The sequence below is a fragment of the Mus pahari genome, chromosome 8, assembly GCF_900095145.1.
Source record: "Mus pahari chromosome 8, PAHARI_EIJ_v1.1, whole genome shotgun sequence".
Taxonomy (NCBI): Eukaryota; Metazoa; Chordata; class Mammalia; order Rodentia; family Muridae; genus Mus; species Mus pahari.
Genome location: NC_034597.1, coordinates 68,422,831 through 68,447,774, shown reverse-complemented (window position 1 = coordinate 68,447,774; position 24,944 = coordinate 68,422,831). Strand labels below are relative to the sequence as shown.

Genomic DNA, 24,944 nt, shown 5'->3' with positions numbered 1-24,944 from the left:
CATACTCCATCTACAAGCAGCTGGACCACAAAGAGGAGCAGGTGCTGCAGAGTCAGATCCAGGAGCATGTCATCATCATCACTAAAGATGAAAACCTGAAACATGGCTGGGAACAAAAACGTCTCAGCAATGGTCTGGGATTTCAGACACTGGAAGCTTGGAGCCAGACAATGACTCATGGCAATGAGTATGTACATGTAGAACTGTATAGGAAAAAAAAATCTACATCTCCTGCTGCACTATCCAGTGCCACTGGGATGAATAAATTTGTGATAGAGGGGTTGGAAGGATGGAGGAATGGAATGGTGCTTATGCTATGGAGAGAAGCTGAACCACGCTGATGGCTGAGGCCTGAGCTGCCACCATGTTGATGTTCATGACCTTTACTGCCACTTAAAGCCATCAGGGTCCATGGTACACCTGCTACCAATGAAAGCCATGCAAATGTCAGTGGTCTGTGCTGCTGCCTGTAGCCATGTTAATGTCCATGGGCCAGGCTGCCACCAGGAACCAGGCTGGTGTCTGTGGTCTATATTGCTACCAGAGACCATGCTGATGTACTAATGCCAGAGACCATGTGGAGGTCCACTGTCCATGCTCCTGCTGGCTGTGAAGGGCAAGGAGGTTTCTTCTGCAGTCGCAATGATGGCTACAGACTCACCGTCGAAACAAAGAGACATAGAAGGCTCTGTGGTAACCTCCCCCACCAAATATATACACAACCTAGACAGGAAGGCATCAAAGAGAACCCTTAAAAATTGTGATAAGGACAATATGAACTAACCAGTACCCCCTGAGCTCGTGTCTCTAGCTGCATATGTAGCAGAAGATGGCCTAATCGGCCATCATTGGGAAGAGAGGCCCCTTGGTCTTGCAAACTTTATATGACCCAGCACAGGGGAATGCCAGGGCCAGGAAGCGGGAGTGGGTGGGTAGGGGAGCAGGGGCAAGGGCAGGGTATAGGGAACTTTCAGGATAGCATTTGAAATGTAGATAAAGAAAATATCTAATAAAAAATGAAAAAAAGGCACATAAACAACCTCAGAAGAATATCTTTAAACATAGTTTTATACCCAATAAAAGAAATCAAGATATTCAGTAAGTATAGGAATCAATTTATAATCAATTCCTCATTAAATGTAATCAAGGAAACTAGAATTAAAAATGAATTAGCTTATTATAGTCACCTGGTGAAGAAAGACTGGGACTCAAAGGTAAAATAATATCTCAAAAAAAATCTTCAAATAAATATAATTTTTCATAAAAAAAATTGTGATAAGGATGTTGAGGTAACTCTCCAAGATAGAAGGCTACTGGCGGGGACGGCGTGGGAAAGGGCTTACTCTTCCTTAAGGGGCTGGTCACGGGGAGTTTGACCACACTCAAGTGACTATACATAGACAGTGCAAATTGAACTTTGTTCTATTTTTTATTTTTGAAGGCCACAAGGATAGTTGGGCAGACCTGCAAGGACTGGGAAGTAAGAGTGATGGGGATGTATTATATGAAATTCCCAATTTATTAATAAAAACAGCATGTTAAAAATGAGCCATTTATATAGAAGTAGTTCAGAATTTATTTATAATTTTGTCTATAAAAGTATAAGAGATCGTCTTTTGGTCATATTTGTATCCTAGATTTTAAAAAATAGAAATTTAAAAAGACCCCAAAGTATCCCTAAACCTGCCATAAGAATCAGTACAGAAAAAAAAAAAGTCAATTAGAGAGACACAAAGCTATAGCATCCAAGCTCTTCCTACCCTGAACGTCACGAGATTCCCTTTTACCATTTTACTAACATTTCTCTACTTATCCATTTACTAAAAGGCAGGGCAAATTAGGGAAAGATAAGGTAACATTTTTCTGGCAGTAGAGGTTAAACAGGAGTCAGTAATCAGTCTCTGAGACTCTACACATCACTAATGACAGAGAGAAACTGGCCACCCACAACAGCTTGGTTGAGTGGGTGGGCCATTGAAATTAAGGAATTAAGACAGATGCCAAATAGAACCGCATTAAGGAAACGCATCTCATGAGGGTTTTCAGAGGTCAGCTGATGAAGGCCAGATGGAAGTGACGATTTCTCATCTACCCTGAAATTAAAAAGAAAACATGAATTAGCACAAACAGCAAAACTAAACCCAGAGCGTGTACAGTCCAAAATGAAATTCCTGCAGACCATCTTAGTGTGGTCTTTTTTGTTTTTAAGTGGCTGGTATCCCAGTGAGATGAGCTTAATTTTTAAGTCATAGTACATTTAGTTCACTGCATGGTCTTTGATGAGGATGTAATATCTTATCCAATGACATCTTAGTGGCAGTGCTCTTGGACTCAGGTCAGCATGGGTCATGAATATGAGAGTTCATAAGTGTTGGTACCTTCACAAACACAGCAAGGACAGAATGTGAGGCAGAGGAACTGGAATGAAAATGCATTAAGTGGAGTCACGCCGGATTATTCACCAGGAAGGTGACTTCTAAGGGGTTCTTGGGGTTGATAGATGGACAGATGAGCTGTCTCTGCTGTGTTCACAGGATCAGCCTTGCATAGTGCTAGAACACACGGCACTTGAGATACAAACAACCTAGCCCTTTAGGAAACTCCAGAGGTCATGTCAAGTCCTTAACTATCCTTGAAGACAAAGCATTTAGAGATATGTTAGCATCCACAGTCTTGACTGCTAGTGTAATGAAAATATAATTTACAGTGACTTCCAACACATTCAACACTCTGTACCTCATGAAAACTAGTATGGAATTTTACAAAATAAAAATGTGTTTTAAAAATATATGAATCAGTCTCTTGGGGGTTAGATAGACAAGGGAGCAGGTTAGAGGTACGGGATGTGGAACAGTTGGAGAGTGGACCGGGAGGGGAATAAAATTTGGAGTTTAAAGTAAACACACACACACACACACACACACACACACCCTATGGAGTTCAATTAGTATTGCCTGTAGGGACTTTGGATGACCTAAGAGGTTTACCTTGGAGGAAAACTGACTTTCTGTTCCTCAGAAGCCACCATCTCTCTGTAGCTCTTCAACTAGGGTTAGCACCGAGCGTGCCCTCTACCTACCTGTGCTGAAATGTTGGCTGATGTGGTCTCATGCAGGTCTCATGCAGATAATCACAGTGTTGGGAATTCCTGGGTGTAACATCCCTATCATGTCCAGAAGAAACTGTCTCATAGCAGTCTTTCTGGCCCTCTGCTATTACAGTCTGTCCATCCCTGACCTTTACAAGGAGATGTCCCATTTGGAGATGAACACCCCATGCTCATCTATGCTTTGTGTACTTTGGGAAAGCCCAGTTTTGTTGTTGGTTTGTTTGTTTTGTTTTGTGATGGGTACTGGGAACTGGCCCTCATGATCATGCAGCAAGCAGTCTTAACTGAGCCCTCTCTGCGGCCCTTGGCTGTCTTTAATTGTGTCTTAGTTCTGCTCATTATTCCAAGTCTCATTCTTATTTTGGCAAATGCTTCCTACACAGCTATTTTAAATTCAATGCCTATTCATTTTTCTATATCAAAGTGTTCGCCTAAATCTTTTGTTGTGCTCATAGTGAAAATCTCAACTAGACTTGCTCTCTTGTGTGTGCAGGAGGTCCTAGACATGGTTTCTTGTTTGGGGTTTAACAGCAAAAAAAGCAATTCAAGAGACTCATCCTGTACCCAGAAGGGTTGAAAGCAGTCAGCCAAATGTATACATAGATGTGCGAGAAAAGCTTAGTAGAACAGGGAGAGTGTGGTGGGAAGACAAAGTGGGCTGTGGGAGGGGCTAAATGAGACCGGCCAAGGTAATCAATCCTATTAAGATGCTGAAATTTAGGAAAGCTCTTGGAGGAAAATAAACGATACAGCTGCTTGAAAGAAGTGTATAAAAGGAGAAGATGTATAAAGGCCCTAAGCTGAAGCAGCCACTCGGATGCTGAGGCAGTTAGAGAGAGTCATGACAGGAAAAAGCCAGGAGGTGAAGCAGGGTCCACCTTGTGTAGCACCCTGTGAGACCAAGCAGAGGATCCTACTTCTTACTTCAAGCGGGAATTCTATGAGCCCTTGGAGGGTTTGAAAGAGAAAATTGACAAGAGAGAACTTCTGTTGCTCCCCTACTGAGAACAGATTCCAGACATGCAATTGTAAACAGAAGAAAACAATGCAAGTAAGGATTGTCAGGATTTGGAAACACAATGGGAGAAGCTCAACTGAGGAGGACTGCAGGGGAGGTGTTGGGAATGACTTGACTTCTGATAGTTAAAGGGAAGCTGTTGTACTGGCTGGTTTTGTGTGTCAACTTGACACAAGCTGGAGTTATCTCAGAGAAAGTTGCTCCATGAGATCCAGCTGTAAGGCAGAGGAAATGGCTCCATGAGATCCAGCTGTAAGACATTCAATTAGTGATTAAAGAAGGAGGGCCCAGCCCTTTGTAGGTAGTGGCATCCCTGTGATGGTAGTCCCAGGTTCTATAAGAAAGCAAGCTGAGCAAGCCAGGGGAGGCAAGCAAGCCAGTAAGCAGCACCCCTCCATGACCTCTGCATCAGCTTCTGCCTCCAAATTCTTGCCCTGAATGAGTTCAAGTCCTGACTTCCTTTGGTGATGAACAGCAATGTGGAAGTGTAAGTTGAATAAATCTTTTCCTCCCCAATTTGCTTCTTAGTCGTGATATTTTGTGCAGGAATACAAACCCTAACTAAGACAGTTGTAGACATGGAGGTTGAAATGCCCATTAAGTCTCTATCCTAGGAGACACAACTAGATGTGCAAATCTTGAGGGAAAGGATTAGGTTGAGAATAGAAATGGAGTAAGCACATAGAATGTTCTTAATTTCTTCAGACAGAACAAGGCCACCAAGGTAGGAATGAAATAAAGGCAGGAATATGTCTTCCCTGTGGAATAGAGAGCTCTGGGAAAGGATAATGGAAAGAAATGGATACTAAGATATCCAGCATCCCAGGATGGTCGAGTGTCCTAGCAGCCTGCAAAGAAACTATTTTAAATGGGCAAAGATTCACCTTGACAAGTTCTGAGAGGCCAGAGATAAGAGTTGGGAAGTAGTCATGGATTGTTTGTACTGTGGTCCTTGTCAGTGAAAGGGTCTTAAAAGACAAACAAACAAAACCCCACTGGTAGGGTGGGCTTACATAAAAAATAGAGGCAGCCATGATGGCGTACAACTGTAATCCTAAGCACAAAGACAACACAGGATGATTGAAAACTCTGCCCCAGCCTGAGTTATGAAGAGATGGCTTTCAAAAATGAAGAAATTAAGTCAGAGACAGCAAATTATCAATAGACTTCATGTTTGTTCATGTTACACTGATGGAATTTTCTACTTTGATGGACTGTTTGGTAATTCAGGAGAGAAAGGTATTAGTAGAACAAAGTGTCCCATGGGGTGAAAGAGGGAATGGTCCATAATTCATTGAGGCAGATGCTTGTAGGTGAGTAGGGATCAAGGCAGGAGTCTGAGGAAATCCTCGCCACTGGTTCTTTCAAATGAGAGAAGAGTCAAGAACCACCTTGGATTTTGATGTGCCTGTCCTATAAAAATGTTGTCTCAATCATTGTCATAAGAATGTGGTGGTCTTCTTTTTGATCTTTTGAGTCTCAGAAACAGTTTGTAGCCCACTCTCCAAGGCTCACTGGGGAGCTGGCTTGCCAAGAGTCAGCCCCGTAGCTCAATCCCACTTGCTGTGCCCTCACACATCCCCCTGTCTTCCTCTGGATCCCATATTCTTTTCCAGGAGCTTCCTAGATGTTGGAAGCTGCTAAGTAGTGTAGAAATGGAAAGTCAATAGTGAATTTAGTCCTGAACAAATTTTGATATCCAAGTATGTTTTCTTATGGCTCATACTCATGCAATCTCATGAGTGAGTCAGTGACGTGTGTAGCGCCTCACACATCGTGGACGCGACATGTCAAAGTGTGCGTATCACCTCACACAACGCAGACGCTCAGTATCAAAGTGTCCACTCTCTTTCCTGTCGTCCAGATTCTGAATGTCATTGCAGAGTGAATCAATATACATTGTGGATAAAATAAACACATCCAAGATACACTCTTTACAGATGTGCTTATGGTCAATTATCTTCAACATGTATATCTTAATAATATCTATCAGGTTTAACTTCTAGCTGCCTTCTGGGGAGTCATGCCTAGAAGATTGCTAATATGTTGATTTATCCACAGTGAACTTCTGCTCTTCAATTGCTTATTATTTATTTTATAGTTTCCAGATTAAAAGGTACCTGATTTTGTGTGGGCATGTTTTAGCATATTTATTTTATTTGGAGGTAGGGCACACCACAGCATGCATGTAGAGGCCAGCAGATGACTTGTAGGAGAACACTCTTTCCTTCCCCCATGTGGGCCCCAGGGATCAAACTCAGGTTGTCAGGGTCAATGACAAACACCTTTATCCACCGAACCACCTCACCAGCCCAGCAATTGATTATTTTGTTGGATTGTGATGATTTAAAAATATCTATCGGATCTCCTCACTCCTAATATACATGTATGTATGTATGTCTACATACACACACACACACACACACACACACACACACACTTTTAAGTTCTCATTCACTTGGGATTTAATTACACTGTAAAACACATTGTGATTAGTTCTGACTCTGCACACACTGTAGTCACACACATTTTGAGGTTTGGTTGTTGGTTCAAAAATACATTGCACACAAAACCACATTAAGCACATAGAGTTGCAAGGGTTTTCTTGCCAAAGAAATATGTAAGGGCATTTTATCTTCCAAAGTACCTTTGGCTATAGAATTTTTTTAAACAATCATATTGTAGTGAAAAGTTAAATCCTAGTTTCTTTGATGTGCTGGTTTCACAGGGAGGACACATTCGTACGGAAGAACGCTTAGCATTTTCCTGACCACATTTCACTTCAGATTTCCCTTCAGGGAAAAAGGTTTATTTGTTTTTGTTTTGGGTCTGAGCAAAAGGTAATGAAAAGCTTTCTGGGTAAGGCACAGGCTAAGAACAAAAGGCAGATGTGTGTTTGTTTTTTTAATTGGTCCAAACTGAAGTACCCCTTCCCCTTCTCTTTCCTCCTCTCTCTTTTTCTTCTCTTCTCCTTCCCTCCCCCTTATATCTACTCTCTCTTCCCTGTTGAATTTGGCTGCCCATCACAACACATGATAATGAGGAGGAGGAGGAGGAAGAAGAGGAGGAAGAGGAGGATATAGGGGAAATTCACAATATACTTTTAAATGCATACTTATTTTTTGACTTGGAAAGATAGGGATTTTTTGTTGTTGTTTTTTGTTTTTTAAGAAAAAAGGAAAAAACTCACCCAGCTGTCAGTACTATTCATATTCCAACAGCCTCCAGACTGCTCGAGGCCACCTGGTTGACTTTTGCCTTGGAGTCGGTCCAGAAAAGCATTATTTACCCTTTAGAAAAATGAAAAAAAAAAAAAAAAGTACATAAGTAGCAAGCCTGCTTCAGGGCTAAAAGAATTTTGAGAACTGAATATGCTGTACAAACTGGTGTGGGGACTGCTTCTTCCCTTCAGCTTAGAGAAGGTCTGTAGAAATCTGTCTAGTGACATTTGGGCTCTGGTAACTGTCCCTCACTGAAGCAGATACAGGCGTGGCTTGGGCATCAGTTCTCAACATGAGAGTTTCTCTTGCTAAAGTCTCCACCATCCTAGCATGTGCTCTGGTCACCCGAGGAATGCGACAGGGGCTAAGGAGAGATGGAAGAACCACAAAGAAGTAAATGGGGTTGTGGGGAGTAGAACACTCTGTGGCAGTGCCGTGGCAAGACAGAAAGTGACCTGCTAAAGCTCTGCTGTACTGTCAGTCATCCAGAAGAGGATAACATGGGAGGAAGGCGGAAGGAAAAAGAGCAGGCTGCGGGGAAAGGAGAGAAGTTCAGGTTTCAAAAGACAGACTAAGTACGCATTTCTCTGATGTTCCGTCACACTTGCAGGCACCAAGTTCAAAAATTAAATCCGAATTAATAAGACAATTATTTTCACAGAGGTTAGGATCCAGGGCTGCCAGCCCAGTGATGCTCTAACAAGTTCTCGCTCAGTATCCTTGAGTGGCTGACTTTAGGGCTGCCTGTGGGTACCAAAGGACACTGATGCTCACATCCCTTCTGTAAAATGACAAAGCACTACCACACTTCACAGATCTTCCTTTATGCTTTAAATGGTCCGTGGATTACTTATAATATTTAATACAGTGCCGGTGCTGTATAAAGAGTAAAAGCACTTAACGCACTGTGGTCTTTAAGGAATGCAGGAAAATTGCCCCAGCACATTAGCTATAGACACAGCGCCTATATTTTTTTTCTGAGTATTTTCAGTTCAGTTTGTTAAAGCCATAAATAGACTCACTGATCTGATGGGCTATTTCTATAAGTGGCTACCTGGATAATAATTAATCGTTATTCTAAATAGTTGTATTATGGGCATTTCAAAACCATCCTCGAAGTCACCTATGCATGGCTGATTAGGGATGGGGACTCAGGAGCTGGATAAATAGCAATGAGTGACATAAAGACTCGAATATTCTTGGGGCAGAAACAATGCCTAGCATAAGGAGCTATTGAGGTCACACTGTGGAAGGAAGGGAAATGCAGGGCTGAGCACATTAGCCTCCTGTTCAGTCGTGGAAAGCAGAATTGGGTCCTGGTGGACGGTCACAAGTCACAACTCTCTGAGACAGTGACTATCAAGAAAGCAATGGCAGGGTGGCCCGGACATTTAGGCTACCTGTACTCACTCAGTGCTAGCCAGGATGTCAAAGGTACCTTGAGTACTACTAGCTGCTCCTCTGTAAGTCACCCCTGGGCGGTGGCTGCATCTCAGCTTTATGCTCTCACCCTAGAAACCTATGCAAATGCCACAGCCTGGCTCACTGTGGGACTCCATGTCTGAGACACAGTTCTCAGGCTCTCAGCCTGCCTGCTGAGAAGAGAAACTCTTAGTAAATTTCAGCCTTGAATGCTGATCAGTGGGAACTGCCCTTCGAGCAGCACATAGAGGGGCACTCTGGACTGAGGATACACAAGCACTACTTTTATCATGTCTGTGTGTGTGTGTGTGTGTGTGTGTGTGTGTGTGTGTGTGTGTGTATGTTTGCATGTGTGTGTGAGTTTTTATATGTGTTTGTATGTGTGAATGTGTATGTATGTGAATGTGTGTGTGTATGTGTGCATATGTGTGTGTATGTGTGTGTGTGTGTGTGTGTGTGTGTGTGTGTGTGTGTGTATACATGCTCCACATATGTGTGGAGGCCAGAGGTCAGCACTGGGTGATTACCTCAATTTCTCTATTATTTTTTTTAGGACAGTGTCTCTCATGGAACTTTGGTCTGCTCATTTTGGCCAGACTGGCTAGCTAGCCAGCATGTCCTTGTGGTCCATCTGTCTCTGTCCCCTTCACACCAAATCGCTGGGGCCAAAGACAGATCTAGCATTTTACACAGGTACTGAGAATCCAAACTTAGGTTTTCATGATTGTCTGGCAAGCACCTTAGGGCTGAACCACCTCCCCAACCCCTTTATCTAGGCTTTTGGTCAGTCATAAGAAAGAGCTTTCTCTCTGTTTCCCCAGTGCCCCCCCCCCCACTGCATACAAGCCATTAGAAGTTTTAATGACCTTACTGATCAAACACATCCTGAGTTCACTCATACCCATGGCCACTATTCCAGCTCCATCAGTACCACTTCTCTGGGTTACTGTCTCCATCCCCCACCCCCACCCTGTCATTGATTCTTCACATCACAACCCTCATTGTCCCCAGTTAGAAAAGTCATCTTGCCTTCAGTGGACGGTTTAAATAAGAATGGCCCCCACAGGCTCATACATTTGAACGCTTAGTCACACAGAGAGTGGTACTATCTGAAAGGATTAAGAGGTGTGACCTTGTTGGAGGCAGTGCCACTGGGGGTGGGCTTTGAGGGTGTAAAAGCCCATGCCAAGCCCAGTGCCCCCCTCTCTGCCTTCAGATCAGGATGTAGCTCCCAAATACTTCTCCAGAACCATGTCGGCTCGCATGCCATCCTTTCTCCTGGTGTAATAAGAATGGACTGAACTTCTGAAACCGTAAGCCGGTCCCAATGAAATGTTTTCCTTTATAAGAGTTGCCCTGGTCATGGTGTCTCTTTACAGCACTAGAATAGTGACGGAGACACACCTTTCTCTGCCCATAGCCCTCCCGTGGATTGCTTCTCACTGGCCTAAGAAGAGTCACTATCTTACGCAATCTCATAATTCATCTTTCCCACCTCTCCTACTGGCTTCCATACTCTAATCTTCATCCAAAATTCATTTAAACTTTGGGATTCAAAGTCCACCCTTATTTCCACAACAGAGCCTTTCACTTGCCCACAACCTGGGGCCATTCTAGTGGTATCTCTACCTCTGAGTCCTGTGTGCCTGGTTCTTTACACACAGAGCAGCTGGCCCTGAGCTGTGTGTGTGTGTGAGGCCTTTGGTTGCATATGCCTCCAGCTGCCCACTCTCTCATTCACCCTCATGGTGTTCACCACAATTTGGAAAAGTCTCACAAATTCATTGATGACTTTGGTTTCCATCTTGCAGGCTGTGATTTGCATGTGGCAGGGGCTGGCTCACGCCACTGCTCAGGACACTGACCTTGTTGGAGGAAGTGTGCCTTGGCAGAGTGTGACCTGCTAAGGTTCTCACTGGGTAAAGGAGGCTTCTGGGTATTTGTTCCCTGTACCCACTGCTGCAGTCAGAAGCTGGGCTGTGAAAAGCCCACTGATACAGTGCACAAAGTACACACAGCCCAGTGCCAGCTGCTCTGACTGGCTTTTCATAAGGCAAGGTAACATGTCTACTCACAAACTCAGCTAAGAGGAAAAGAGACTAAGCTCTCCAGGGTGCTTTAGGAAGATTCTCAGCTGGCTTGTCCACTGCAAAATGGGTCAAGCAAAGACAAAGGCAGTGCATGGCTGGTTTCTCTCCAACTCCAACATGACTCCAAATAGAGGGGAGCGGTTCCTGCTACATTTTTTTTTGGACTGGTTTGAGGTTATGTGCATTTTCTGCTCCCAAACTTGTGCTGTTCCCCCCCCCCCTGGGGGGGGGGTTAATTTGGATTAAGAACTATTACTTAGAGATGGTTTGGGTTTTCATAAATCAATAGGGTCCATGCTGTCATTTACCTTCCAGTCCAGATTCATTTGAGCCTTTGAACCACTGTTCTGTCATCTTTCTATGAGGTTCCTAAGTACTTCTTTTGTTCAAATGGTTATGCAGGGGCAGGTTCAGGGGCAGGTACAGGTGTATACTCATTGCAGGACTCATTGAAAAGTTTGCACTGAATCCCACAAGTTTTCAAACATAAATCCAGGGTTGAGTGCTTTTGTATGTAACTTCTAACCAGGAGAAAGTGTGTTGCCTTTTGAATACTAGTGAGCTTATGCCCACAGGGTACACCTAACTGATATACCTTGATATATATAACTGATTATATATATATATATATATATATATATATATATATATATATATACTACAGAGTTTGCTCTAGAAGAGACACCATTATTTCTGTTCATTAAGAAAACCAAGAAGGATGACCATCGTGTGGATACTTCATTCCTCCTTAGAATAAGGAACAAAATACTCATGAAAGGATATAGGTAAAGAGACAAAATTTAGAGCTAAGATGAAAGGATGGACTATCCAAGACTACCCCATCCGGGAATCCATCCCATCATCAGCCACCAAACCTAGATACTAATGCACATGCCAGCAATATTCTGCTGAAGGGACCCTGATATTGCGGCCTATTGTGAGGTTATGCCAGTGCCGGGCAAACACTGAAGTGGATGCTCACAGCCAACTATTGGATGGAACACAGGGTCCCCAATGGAGGAGCTAGAGAAAGTACCCAAGGAGCTGAAGGGGGCTGCAACCCTGTAGGTGGAACAACATATGAAGTAACCAGTACCCCCTGAGTTTGTGTCTCTAGCTGCATATGTAGCAGAAGATGGCCTAATTGGCCATCACTGGGAATAGAGGCCCCTTGGTCTTGCAAACTGTATATGACCCAGCACAAGGGAAGGCCTGGGCCAAGTAGTGGGAGTGGGTGGGTAGGGGAGCAGGGGCGGGGGCGGGGTATAGGGAACTTTCGGGATAGCATTTGAAATGTAAATAAAGAAAATAATAATTAAAAAAATTTTAAAAAATTAAAAAAAAAAGAGGCTATAGGGGGAGGGTATAGGGGATTTTCAGAGAGGAAACTAGGAAAGGGGATCACATTTGAAATGTAAATGAAGAAAATATCAAATTAAAAAAGAAGAGGCTATTGGATGTGTATCTCAGGATACCACGAGAATGGACTCTATAAACTTTAAGGGCAATACAAATGCAGCTGTTTTCAAAAATTGATCAAGAACATAAAATATGTGTCTAAAGGCTTGATTAGTTGTTTCAATGTTGATTACCAGAGTTTATTATCCAGAGAGATTTCCTGGTGGGCTTAATTTGGATCTATGTGTCACCAAAATCAATAAGAGAGAAAATAAGTACAGAAAATAAACAGCCCCACCAATATTTATATATTTTGTGGTATAAACATCAAATTTGAGGAATGATGGCCAAGGTTCCTCTAACAAGTAAAGCCGCCCTTTCCACCTCTAATCACAGAGCACGAACTTTTAATTGGCACCCATCAACGGGTCATTTGTTAGCAATGGGGCTATTAATGTGACACACTGCTATCTCTAAGATGATTAAGGTTTTTTTAATATAATTAATATAAAGAAAGAATTGGCTACTAGTAGTAACTACTGTATCTATAAAAACAGTATCAGTACTTTTCTAACTAAAAGTCTTCTAAAGAGAAAATAAGCAAAGCCAAGAAAAATAGCTAGATAATTCATGGCTTGGTGTATAAGTGGGTAACAATGAGGTCCCTGCCTCCCCTCAGCTTCTCCAACAATATGATCTAGCCAATGTCGTCAGGTTTTGATGTCTTCCTGAATCAGAGTAAAACATGTAAACTCATGTTTACCATGTTAAAAGCACGTTGGGAGAACTGCAGAAGCAGCATAGGCAGCATAGGCTACTCAGAGGACATCGGCACCCAGCAGCAGTTAGCAGAGGCCTCAAAGCTGGAACAGTCACTGCACATCCTTCAAAGTCTCCCATTTATAAAATGGAATCATTACACTTCAAAAATATGCTTCAGTGGGGCCGGAGAGATAACACAGCAGTCAAGAACCCTGCTGTTTCTTCAGAGGACCCAGGTTTGAGTTCTAGCACCCACATGGTGCCTCAGAAGCATCTGCAACTCCAGTCCCAGGGGATTCAATGCCCTCTTCTGATCTCTACAGGTACCGAGTGTGTACAAGATGCACAGATATACACGCAGGGAAAATGTCCTTAAACATACAAATAAGCAAATAAAATTAAATAAAACCCACACCACACCTCAGTGATGGGGAAAGTTCAATACTTAAGTCAACCACTTGTAAAAAGAATATGCTTCCTTAAATCATGAAACCCCTTCATCAGTATCTTAGAAGGTGGTGCCTCCCCGGAAGAACCTAGCGTAATAGAGACAGTCTGTATAGTGTTATTAGCAATGTTCCAACACTTACGTCGGGTCTCAGAATACTTACACCTGACATCAGCGTGTTTGCTGTGAGATTGTGTAGGCTGCCAATGTCAGAAGCTACAGCCATAAAGTCTCACCAACATGACTGTCCAAACATGAGCTGACTAAGGATGATAACCAATAGGTATGCCAAAGTTCATGGAGAAAAGTCCAAGTGTACGCTATCCTACACAAAGAACTACAAGCAACCACGGAATCCTGAGAGTGGGAGAAACAGTCTGCCAGGGAAGAGTGTGCCAAAAGGTCATCTAATACCTAATGGTGAGTCCTAAAAACACACATACAAGTAACATTATACAACTAGGCAGGCTGGTTCTATTTAGGTATAGATAGATAGATAGATAGATAGATAGATAGATAGATAGATAGATAGATAGATAGATAGATATCCTGTGTTATATGTATTATACATATACACACATGTAAATATATTTATATAATAACAATTAATGAAAAAGAAATCATGGATTTGAAAGAGAACAAGGCATATGGGGAGAGTCTGGGGGGAGGAAAGGGAAGGGGGAAACATTGTAATTATAATCTAGAAAATAAAGCGTACTAATAAATAATCTAGTAAAAATTACTTACTGCTTCTATCTTGAGTTATTCCTCCATCCTAATGTAGTAGTCAATATAAAGTATCTTTAGTGAGCTTTTTTCCCCAAGAGTTTATACCCAAGCACTGGGGTCTGTCTATATCAAGCCACTAACTCTGAAGTCACTTACAAACTACTGTACCATACAGCCTCAGAGGGATGTGATGCTCTGTTGCACAGAAGGGGGCAAATAGCAGCCTAAATAAACAGAAAGTGTGGTTCTGCCTTCTTACTTTAAGCCAGTGCGTGCATGCTCACATGAGTACAGGTGCCCATGGAAGCCAGTAAGAGGTCAGGGTCCCTGGAACAAGTGTGGCAGGAAATTGCAAGTTGCTGGATGTGAGCAATGAGAATTCAATTTGGGTGCTCTTACCCAGTGATCCATCTCTCCAACATCATGACTCAGCCTTCTCATATGATTCTGAATGTCCTTAATCCAGAAAGTTTGGATATTCTGTATACATGTACTTATGTATGTCTACAAGGGAATATATGTATGGATATGCTGCAGTTGGCATATCACACATACTGTACCACAGTAACAAAGATTTAGGAGTGATTTGGAGTCCAGAACATTATTTAATGCTGCTCTAATGTTTTCCCAAAATGCCGCACAACTTTACAAGTAATTGATTTCACCAAGGATGCTCATTTTATTAGCTAGTTATACCTCCAGTGCTCAGCTTGATGGATTCGGGCTCTTTCTTCCTCCTGGTGCTGTCCTTTAGTTTCCAGTAATTTATTCTAGGAACAATAAAAGTTTTAAGATATGGTTTTCAATTAACACGGTTGTACAGAAGGCACCCAAATCAATTACACATTTAACCTTAGCTGGTGCAACATTTCACTTTTGAAACTTCTATTTAAATCTATTTGGACATGAAATTATTTTCCTTCAATAAGTAGGTAGCAAAAATAATTGCAGCTTAGTCTAACAGAATAGCCCTGCGAGTGTAAAATTGTCAGATTAAAAAGCCAATGTGCACGGTCAAGAAATTAGACCAAGGTGTACAAAATGCAGAGAAGAAAACACAATGTGATTCAAACTCATCTGTGTCTTACAAAGAAAAGACAAATCAAATTAGTTCCTTTAAGAATTTCATACAATACCATTTCTTAGTATTTTTGTAACCTTTCTTTCCTAGTAAAAAGTCACTGTAACTTAAAAGTAAATATCAAACTCAATTTTGCAGTATAATTCTGTTGGTTAAGAGTTCTCAGCCTTTACCAGAGAATAAGTTCTCCCCTAACATTGAGCAGTTATATCTATTTTTTTTAAGTTATTTTTCCTGCTACCAGAACTTTAGGCTCCCTAGGGGTTCTCGGTTTCAGCTACATCACATAACTGTGAGTCTCTAGTTTCTAACATTGGATTGTCTTCTTGGAAGGACTAACTTATTGCAGACACAGACACTCCATTATAGGCTTATACCACAGGGAGAACTATGTGCCAGGATTTCCTGAATACCTGTCATCCACCTTCAGGCAGACAAGTTTTAATCTTATTCTCAAAGACAGACAAAAGCAGAGGAAAAGAAAACTGTTAGGTCCAAGAATAAACCAGCCCTGGAGCTGACGAGATTTTTCTGGTAGGTACTGTATTGTCCTGTCCTGATAAGTGCGTTCCAATGAGCGGTCATGCTCATGGCTGGTCTTTTAGAACTACCACATTTCCAGATGAAAAGCCTAAAATAAACTGAAAATTCATACTGAACCCAAAGCACTTGTTTCTTATACATTATACTCTAAATCTATTGTTTCCCAGACTCTTCAGAACATTGGTTCATCCTCAGACTTAACACAATGCTAGTAAGTGAAAAATTGTGATTTTTTTCTACAAAATTATGCATACTATTTACCCACTCAACACTTCCCAAAAATCTGGTGCCAAGCTCTTGTAGCTCGTCAGGTTTCCAGTTCATCCTCTTGTTTTAGTTTTGTTTACAATTTTAAACTAATCTAACCACATCACTTCTCCCACCATTCTTCACTCCACGCCCCCCATGTCCCTTCCTTCTGACAGCTCCTTGCTCCTCTTCTCAAATCCCTTGATTGACATTGTTGTATACATATTTATAAATATATAAATACAACCTGCTGAGTCTGTCCAGTGTCACTTGTGCCTCTGATCTCAGGGGTGACCACTTTGCATTGTATGTTAGGTGGCTTTTAACTCCAGCCTCCATGTGCCTCTGTGCCCTGAGAGTTAATCAGTTTGCACCTTGCCTCTTCTTGAATATGAGTTCTGCCTCCGTATGCTTTGCTTGGTCAGTTATCACTTACCATCTATTCTCTAGCTATACAATTTTTGCTAAGACTCTCGAAGTATGGCTCTCACATGTCTGAGATTCTGAATCTCACCAAAAAAAAAAAAAGTAAGTAAATAAATAAATATGATGTCTTTTTTCCCTTTTGGCTGTAATTCCCTTATCCGTTTTTGTTGTTGTTGTTATAATTGTTGTGTTGCTATTGTCCTTGTAAACTTATAGCATCAAAACAAAGATCATGTCTTATCTATCTATGTGGGAAATGAGAAGAAAGAGACCAGATATAAGCAAAATTATTGAGCAACTTATTAGGGGAAAAAAATTCAAGACTGTAATCATGGCCACAAAAAGAAGAAGCAGGAAGAAGAGGAGGAAGAGAAGGAGGAGGAAGAGGAGGGGGAGGAGGAAGAAGAGGAGGAGGAGGAGGAGAAGGAGAAAGAAATTAATGAAAAAGACCTAGAGCTACAAGACATTTTAAAAATGTACCCTGAAACTTGGTGATGTAAACAGCTCGTGTCTGGCAGGAGACCCAGTGCATGGGGAAATATGGTCATGGTAGACTTGTGCTATGCCTATGCATGGACAGTTGAATGAAGGGTGATAAACTGAACAGCTACTAAGAGAACAATCAAAACTAGATCCATCACTTAATAAACACAAATAAACTTCATAAAAGTCTAGAAGATTTGAGCCTAAAACCATGAAATCACATTTTCAAAGGAGATACGAGTAAATTTATAAACATAACAAAGAAAGTCATACAAGGAGACCATTGATTCATTCAGCTGACTGGAGATCCATGGCTCCTATTTTGATGAAATACCATAAGCTAGGTTTAAAATAAGTGAAATAGGGACAAATAAATATTTAAGAGCTATTTTGATGTGTTCTGTTTATTCATGGAACAAACTTTCAGATAGTCTTGAGGTGAGCTGTGCTCAGATGGATTTGACGGTTCTGTAGCGGCACACACGACAGATAAGCTCCTTGCTCTAGCTCCTTCCTCCTGTTCTAGAGGAAGCTTGTGGTCAAGTAGAAGAACATGCAGCCCAGTTGTATGCAGAGGATATTAAGAGTGATTTGAGGCATGGTGGCTTGATGATGGTTTTAGGCAGAGGCCTGAGAAAAGAACTGAAGAGCTGCATCAACCAGCAAGGAGGAGGGAACACCTTGGAGAAGGTGATGGCTTAGATGCTGTACAGAAAAAGCCAGGGCCGTCTGTCAGCTCAAGGTTGTTCTCACCTTCACTCGGAGAAATAGGAATCAAAACAGTGAGATAAAATGTTTCTACCATATTGGCAAAAATTCAGAAAAGTCTGACAGAGAATCCGGAACATTCAATTTGATAGACCAAACTTTCATTTATGGAGCACAATAGAGCAGTAATCACCGAGTAATAAAATATACCTGTCCTCTGTAGAAGGATTTGAGGATGAATATGGATTTGGATACAGATGTTTCCAGCTGTATCCAAAACTGTGGGTGTTAAGGAGCAACTCTTAATGTCTCTCAATGAGGAGCAGTAAGCGAGGTGGATCGTCCACAGAATGTAATTCTATGAAACAGTTTCAGAGAATGAGATATAGTTTGGGGTGAAGGGCTGTCAGATACATGAATAGATTAAAAAGTCAGAGCAGAGACAGAGCTGGATAAAGCCCTTTTCACAGAAGCATGAGAATTCAATAAAAGCTGGGTAGACATAGTAGCCCACCTGTAAGTCCAGCATCTAAAGGCCCAGGGCAGTGGGGTGGGTGGCTCCTGAGTTCAGTGAGAGACCCTACCTCAAGTAATTAAAGTATTAAAGTGATCAGGGAAGATGCTCACCTTCAACTTCTGCCCCCCCATATGAATACTCACATATATACACACTGTGTGAATGTGTCTAAACACATGTGAATGTCCATGCACATAGGCACACATACTACATATTCATTCATTCATATATACATATATATAACACACACTATATATATATATATATATATATATATATATATACATATATATATATCACAAAAATAAAAACCTAGAGCAGCTTTTTAAATATCCATACCTAAAAATATATATATACAAATATTTTGTATATATATATACAAATAACCATTCTAATGTTTAGAGTTTTAAATTTTCATTTGCATGAGTATCTGCATATGCAAATGTGTATATCTGTGGTGGTCACAAGAATGGAATCCTTGGAACTGGAGTTACAGAGAGCTGTGAGCTACCATGTGAGTGGTAGGAATCAAATCTACATCCTTTGCAAGAGCAACAAGTGCTCTAAACAACTGAGCCAGCTCTCTACCACCCCCATTTTCAACTTTTCAATGCTTGCATATATCATACTTAAAATATATTGTAGGAAAATGCAAGAAAATGTTCATTGCTATTGGTAGGGGACTTGGATGGTAGATAGAGAAAGCAAGCTTTAACATCCGATGCACTTCATGTTTTATGATGTATCTATACACATACTACTTCCTTATACCAACTATGGGAATGTATAACTCATGCAAAAGGCCACCTCTGCTTTCTTAATTTTTCCCTTTGTTTAAAGATGTAATTCTGCTTTAATTAAAATATATTAAATTCAGTAAGTAAGTAAAAACAGATTCTAATAGGTACAGTTTTTAACCTTTGGAGGTCATAAAACAGGAAATGAATATACTAGGAAGTTCAGAATGGAAAGGGAGAAGGAAGGACGATGACATGTCTATCTTTTTGCAGAGGCAAAGATGGGGAGAGGAAGGACCTGGTGGGAAGTGGGGACAGAGAACTGATGAGCCATTGCCATGCGAGAACATAGCTCCAGATGGCAGGAGGGGGAGGGGGTGGCTGGTACCACTGCTGTCAGGATTATTTTCTGATCATCAGCACAGTGTATTCCAAAGAGAGGCCGATTATTCTTTGGTAGCAAGAAAGATAATTTCAGCTAATTAATTTGTTCTGCTGAACTGACAGCCGCCGAGGATGTGTCTGCATGCCCCATAAGCATATCTGTGGTTCGTTTCCTTGGGTTCGCTCATGAATGGGCACATACAAAATAAGTTGTTCTGGTCCCAGGGACTGAGACTGTAGCACGAAGAAAATCAAGATGCTATGATGCGCAGCACACCAGACACTCGATCCTTATCATATTCGGCACATATATGTTAGGTACCTGCTTCTCCACAGACACCTGGGTTTGTACAAATGCAAGTTCAGTGCAGCTCTTCCCTGAAAGGAAACGGTCTTTTAAAATGGAAGCAGACCCAGAAAGAACCACCAACCGAAGCAAAGAGAAATGCACTGTTGAACCTAAATTCCAATAATAACACAGAATGACAAAGCAAGAAAGGCAAGCAAGAGAAATGAATATTGAATGCTTTTAAGTATTATCTGTAAAAGCTCTCTAAGGAGAGGATGTGGATCTTCTCCAGGCATGGAAAACACCAGGCAAAGAGGGCACTTCCGGGAAATGGGAAGACACCACCTTGAGATGTTAAGAATGGAAAAGTGTAAATGCTGGTCTGGTAACCTATTACCAGAGGAATCCCTTGCTAACAAAGGACCATCTGGCTAAGCCAGGAGGTAGGGTGCTGGAGAGCTGCTATGCAACTTTAGAGATTAGTACTGGGAGCCCAGTCTCCATGGGACTTAGGGAGGGCTTCTCCTGCTAGAGGTAAGGTCAGCTCTGTGCCTCTATGTACTCCCTGCGCCCTGCACTATCAAAGGAGCCCACATTCAGGTGTGTGCATAGCTGTGGAAGCTTTGAGAAGGGACGAGGCTAGAGCAAAAGACCAGCTCCAAAGCAACTCCTGAGTGCACTAATTGAAAACGAAGATAGGGAGAGTTTGAAATCATGTCCGATTCCGACTGTGGCATGTATAGACACGGTTCAGCCTGACTGCTTCGTGTAAACATTTATGTGTGGTCGCTTGGAGGGATGAATATCTCCCAAGAGAGGATGTTCTCTCAGCTCAACCAGACAAGCACAGTGGAAGCAGAAGGGCCGAGGCAAGGCACAGGAGAAGAAGGAAGGGCCGAGGCAAGGGACAGGAAAAGAAGTGCCGCCTTTGAATATTTGCTGCAAAAGACTTTGATGGGAGATGGGAGAGTCTAAAGGGGCCTGGTTCCAAGGCTCCCTACCAGAAGGGGTACCTCAGCTGAAGGACAGAGATGACCTTGGCCAGCAAGAATGATGAAAAAAGGGTGAAGGATTCTGGGAAAGAAAGAGGTGCCCCAACCAAGTGGAAGGAAATAAGCGCTGAGGGGTGAAATGGGAGAGTCAAGAAAACTATACAGTGAGACAGAACACTTATGGGAAATGATACACAGTGTGACCAAGTTCCCCTTAACTAGTGAAGGTGAGCGCTATCGTTTAGTGTCAATATTAACAAATGGAGTCCAGCTCCACTGTCTTTGATTTCAGCATTCTCTGTCTTTCACCTAGAAATATTTCACATCAACTATCAACTCTCTTTTTAAAAAAAGAAAAGAAAAGCTTTTCTTTTGCTGAAGATTACTGTAGAGAATGTAGAAACTATAAAAAGTATAAAGGAAAACAATTATTCAGAAGACTCCCCACCCAAAGATATGCCCCTTTAGCAAGTCCCTGTGTTTTCTTCCTGATGAAACAACAGATTACCGATTGTCACCCTGGGTCACATCATCAGGCTTAGGGTGTGCCAGGCCTTAGGGCCAACTCTTGACAGCTTCCTCTCATTTGATCCTAACAAAATGTCACGAGGCAAATACCAGCACCATTGAACACAACACACAAGGCTGGGGCAAGGAAGCAATCTACACAAGGCGCAGTGACAGGAGGTGGGTTTAAAAAGTCTGTCTCTGTTCTGTTTTTAACCTATATTTTCATTTTCACAAATGTGAATATATTCTTGCCATTAAAATATGCTGGCAGCTACCACGTGAACTTCCAGAATCTTCCAGTCTTCTACCAGGAAACAAATCATTTTTCATTAATCATTACAAAAATGAATGTGTGCATACTTCTTGTGGGTGCCTGTGATGGTTTGTATATGCTCAGCCCAGGGAGTGGCACTATTAGAAGGTGTGGCCCTGTTGGAGTAGGTGTGTCACTGTGGGTGTGGACCCTCATTCTAGCTGTCTGGGAGTCAGTATTCTACTAACAGCCTTCAGATGAAGATGTAGAACTCTCAGTTCCTCCTGTACCATGTCTGCCTAGATGTTGCCACGCTCCCACCTTGTTGAAAATGGACTGAACCTCTGAACCTGTAAGCCAGCCCCAAATATATGTTGTCTTTTATAAGACTTGCCTTAGTCATGGTGTCTGTTCACAGCTGTAAAACCCTAACTAGGACAGCATCTCTGATTATTTTCTCATAACAAATGTGTATATTTGCCAGGCATGATGTTGTTACAGGTTCTTCATCCCAGTGTTCAGTAGGCTAGCCTGGGCTATTTATTTCATAGTATGGCACTATGTCAAAAATAAATTGATAGATGGATAGATAGATAGATAGATAGATAGATAGATAGATAGATAGATGATAGGAAGATAGACAGATATAAGCAAATAGCATTTACAACTATTGCTTTTTAAAAAATTAATAGTGCCCTAGAGCCTCTCATGTTCTCCTGGGAGAAGCAACAGCATCCAGTTTGTATACACCATATTGTAAACACTACTATAAGTTCCTGTCCCAGCAAATATATAAATTAGTAGTAATGGTTTTGTGAAGTTCCTCACTTAATTTCTCCATTATTCTCAGAGTTGAGATTTAGAAAGAATTTTCCAAGTATTTTAAATTTTGCTGGAATTAAACGCACAAATTATTTTGGATTCAACAGTAGTTACTACAATGTTGGGTTTTTCCACCCAGAGACACCACCACCTCTGTTCATTAAAATGGACTCTTATGGATAAAAGGAAGTTATGGTTTGTATGTTTGTTTGTTTTAAGCTACTTAATGATTTAAAAAAAAAAACACAGTAAAGTCTGTAGGCTCCTTTTTACCTTACTACATTTTCTAATCAATTTTCACTGGCATTTGTAAGAGTGAAATCTTAATAAAGCTCTTGTAGCCACCTCTCACGTGGACTTCAACCTGACTAATTACTCGTCAACAAACTCTCTTGGGTTGTGTAGGCAAATCGCTGCCATCCACAAATATTAGCCTATTTCCAATAATCAGAAGAGTTCCTTTAAAATGTTCATTTCTTGCCTTATCAAGGTGACTAAAATAATTCTCAGAGCTTGTTCCATGCAATTAATATTAATAGTTTTCTACCAAGTAGCTTCGATGAACCCTGCATCAGAATTTCCAGAGCGGTCTTGGTTTAGATGGTTGGGATTGTAAGCATCTTTGTGTTGCTCCTTTGGTACTAATAATGGAGACATTGGGGTTTTGTTTTGGTAAGCTATAAGTATGCTAAGAATATGTTTTTATTATAGTTTATTAAAATTTCATTTAACTGACAGAATTTTAAAATCTATCAATTTTTTTACTGCAACTTAAAAGATGGCCAAATATACTTTCTCCTGGTAGTTTTTCCAAGTGCAAAAATTAAATATAAAAAATTTCAATTTAGCTAATTACCTTTGCATTCTTAGAATAAACACTTTTGTCTTGGTAAATTATTAAAGAGAAAATTTCTACTTTGATTTTCTTTTCAATATTAAATCTTAATCTTTTGAAACATATCTAAAAGATCTGTACCTCTCTTTCTATGTGTGTATGTATATGTGTGTGTGTGTGTGTTTGTGTGTATGCACAAACTTAAACAATAGCTAAAAGAAAGCCAAAAAGTTTAATTCTTTTCCTTCATCTGAAACAGTTTCTAAGCACAAGAAAAAAATATTAATGTGCCCTGTAAAAATTCCAAAGAACTAAGCCAGGCGTGGTGGCATATACCTTTAATCCCAGCACTTGGGAGGCAGAGGCAGGCAGATTTCTGAGTTTGGGGCCAGCCTGGTCTACAAAGTGAGTTCCAGGACAGCCAAGGCTATACAGAGAAACCCTATCTCGAAAAACAAAAACAAAAACAAAAAATTTTCCAAAGAACTTACTTCTAAAATTAAGCTTAACTCACTGATAAGTGGATATTAGCCCAGAAACTTAGAATACCCAAGATACAATTTGCAAAACACATGAAACTCAAGAAGAAGGAAGACCAAAGTGTGGATACTTCGTTCCTCCTTAGAATGGGGAATAAAATACCCATGGAAGGAGTTACAGAGACAAAGTTTGGAGCTGAGACAGAAGGAAGGACCATCCAGAGACTGCCCCACCCAGGGATCCATACCATAATCAGCCACCAAACGCAGGCACTATTGCGTATGCCAGCAAGATTTTGCTGAAAGGACCCTGATATAGCTGTCTCTTGTGAGGCTATACCAGTGCATGGCAAATACAGAAGTGGATGCTCACAGTCATCTATTGGATGGAACACAGGGCCCCCAGTGGAGGAGCTAGAAAAAGTACCCAAGGAACTGAAGGGGTCTGTAACCCTATATGGGAGGAACAACAATATGAACTAACCAGTACCCCCAGAGCTCGTGTCTCTAGCTGCATATGTAGCAGAAGATGGTCTAGTCAGCCATCATTGGGAGGAGAGGCCCTTGGTCTTGCAAAGATTATATGCCCCAGTACAGGGGAATGTCAAGGCCAGGAAGCAGGAGTAGGTGGGTTGGGGAGCAGGGCAGGGGGAGGGTATAGGGGACTTTTGGAGTAGCATTTGAAATGTAAATGAAGAAAATATCTAATAAAAATTGTTTAATAAAAAATAAAATGAAATAAAATAAAATTAAGCTTAGTCTGTTGGAGGGCAAGGGATGCCCAGAAAACTTTCCAAATCAAGATATTTTCATTTCTCTTTATGAGTTTTTAACTCTGTCTTCTTACATTTTCCTAGCAAGTCACCCCCTTCATATAGATTTTCATTTATCAGCACTGCCTACCTGCAGCAGCTAGAGCTTAATCCTCCACAGCTACACTCCTGGCCTCTCAGTTCTAATGTTGTATGTTTGTATTGGTGTGTTTAATCTCCCTGATCCACGATCCAGCTTACTGCAGATTTCTTCATCCCTTGACTTTATCTCAGAATATGTGACTGGAGTATCAGAACAGCAGCTTCACAAACTTTCTAATTAGTAAGTTATTAATTTCTGTTTTTATCTTAATTACTTCCTTTAGTTTCACTCATTGTTGCTGCTGCTAATTCCTTGGTACAGAATTTTTTTCTTTCGTATTAAATGGATTTAAAAGTTATAATTTCCTTTCTCTGTGCACAGCTCTGCGTGCATTTCCCATAAGATGCCAGTGCAGTACTATTTTTTTTTTATGGCCTCCATAAACCATTTTGCCTCCTAACTGTTTAAATGTTTTCTGGGTTTCTTTGTTACCTTTCCACTTTTTAAATTAAACCAATAACCCATGGAAAACTCAGGAAGTACAATCAACCTATGAGGGACTTTAGGAAAGGCCAAAATGGTGA

General features: G+C 41.2%; 1 protein-coding gene across 1 annotated transcript in view; it reads right to left on the bottom strand.

Moving 5' to 3' along the window:
- Window positions 1–1,410: 1,410 nt before the first annotated feature.
- The window catches only part of Epsti1 (epithelial stromal interaction 1), a 96,359-nt gene continuing 72,825 nt past the window's right edge, over window positions 1,411–24,944 (bottom strand). The window contains exons 10-12 of the mRNA XM_021203733.1: window positions 14,894–14,967; window positions 7,318–7,417; window positions 1,411–2,093 (exon numbers count right to left, since the gene is read on the bottom strand). Of these exons, the coding sequence (XP_021059392.1) occupies window positions 2,085–2,093; window positions 7,318–7,417; window positions 14,894–14,967 (183 nt within the window). The 3' untranslated portion in view covers window positions 1,411–2,084. The remainder of the gene's footprint in view (window positions 2,094–7,317; window positions 7,418–14,893; window positions 14,968–24,944) is intronic.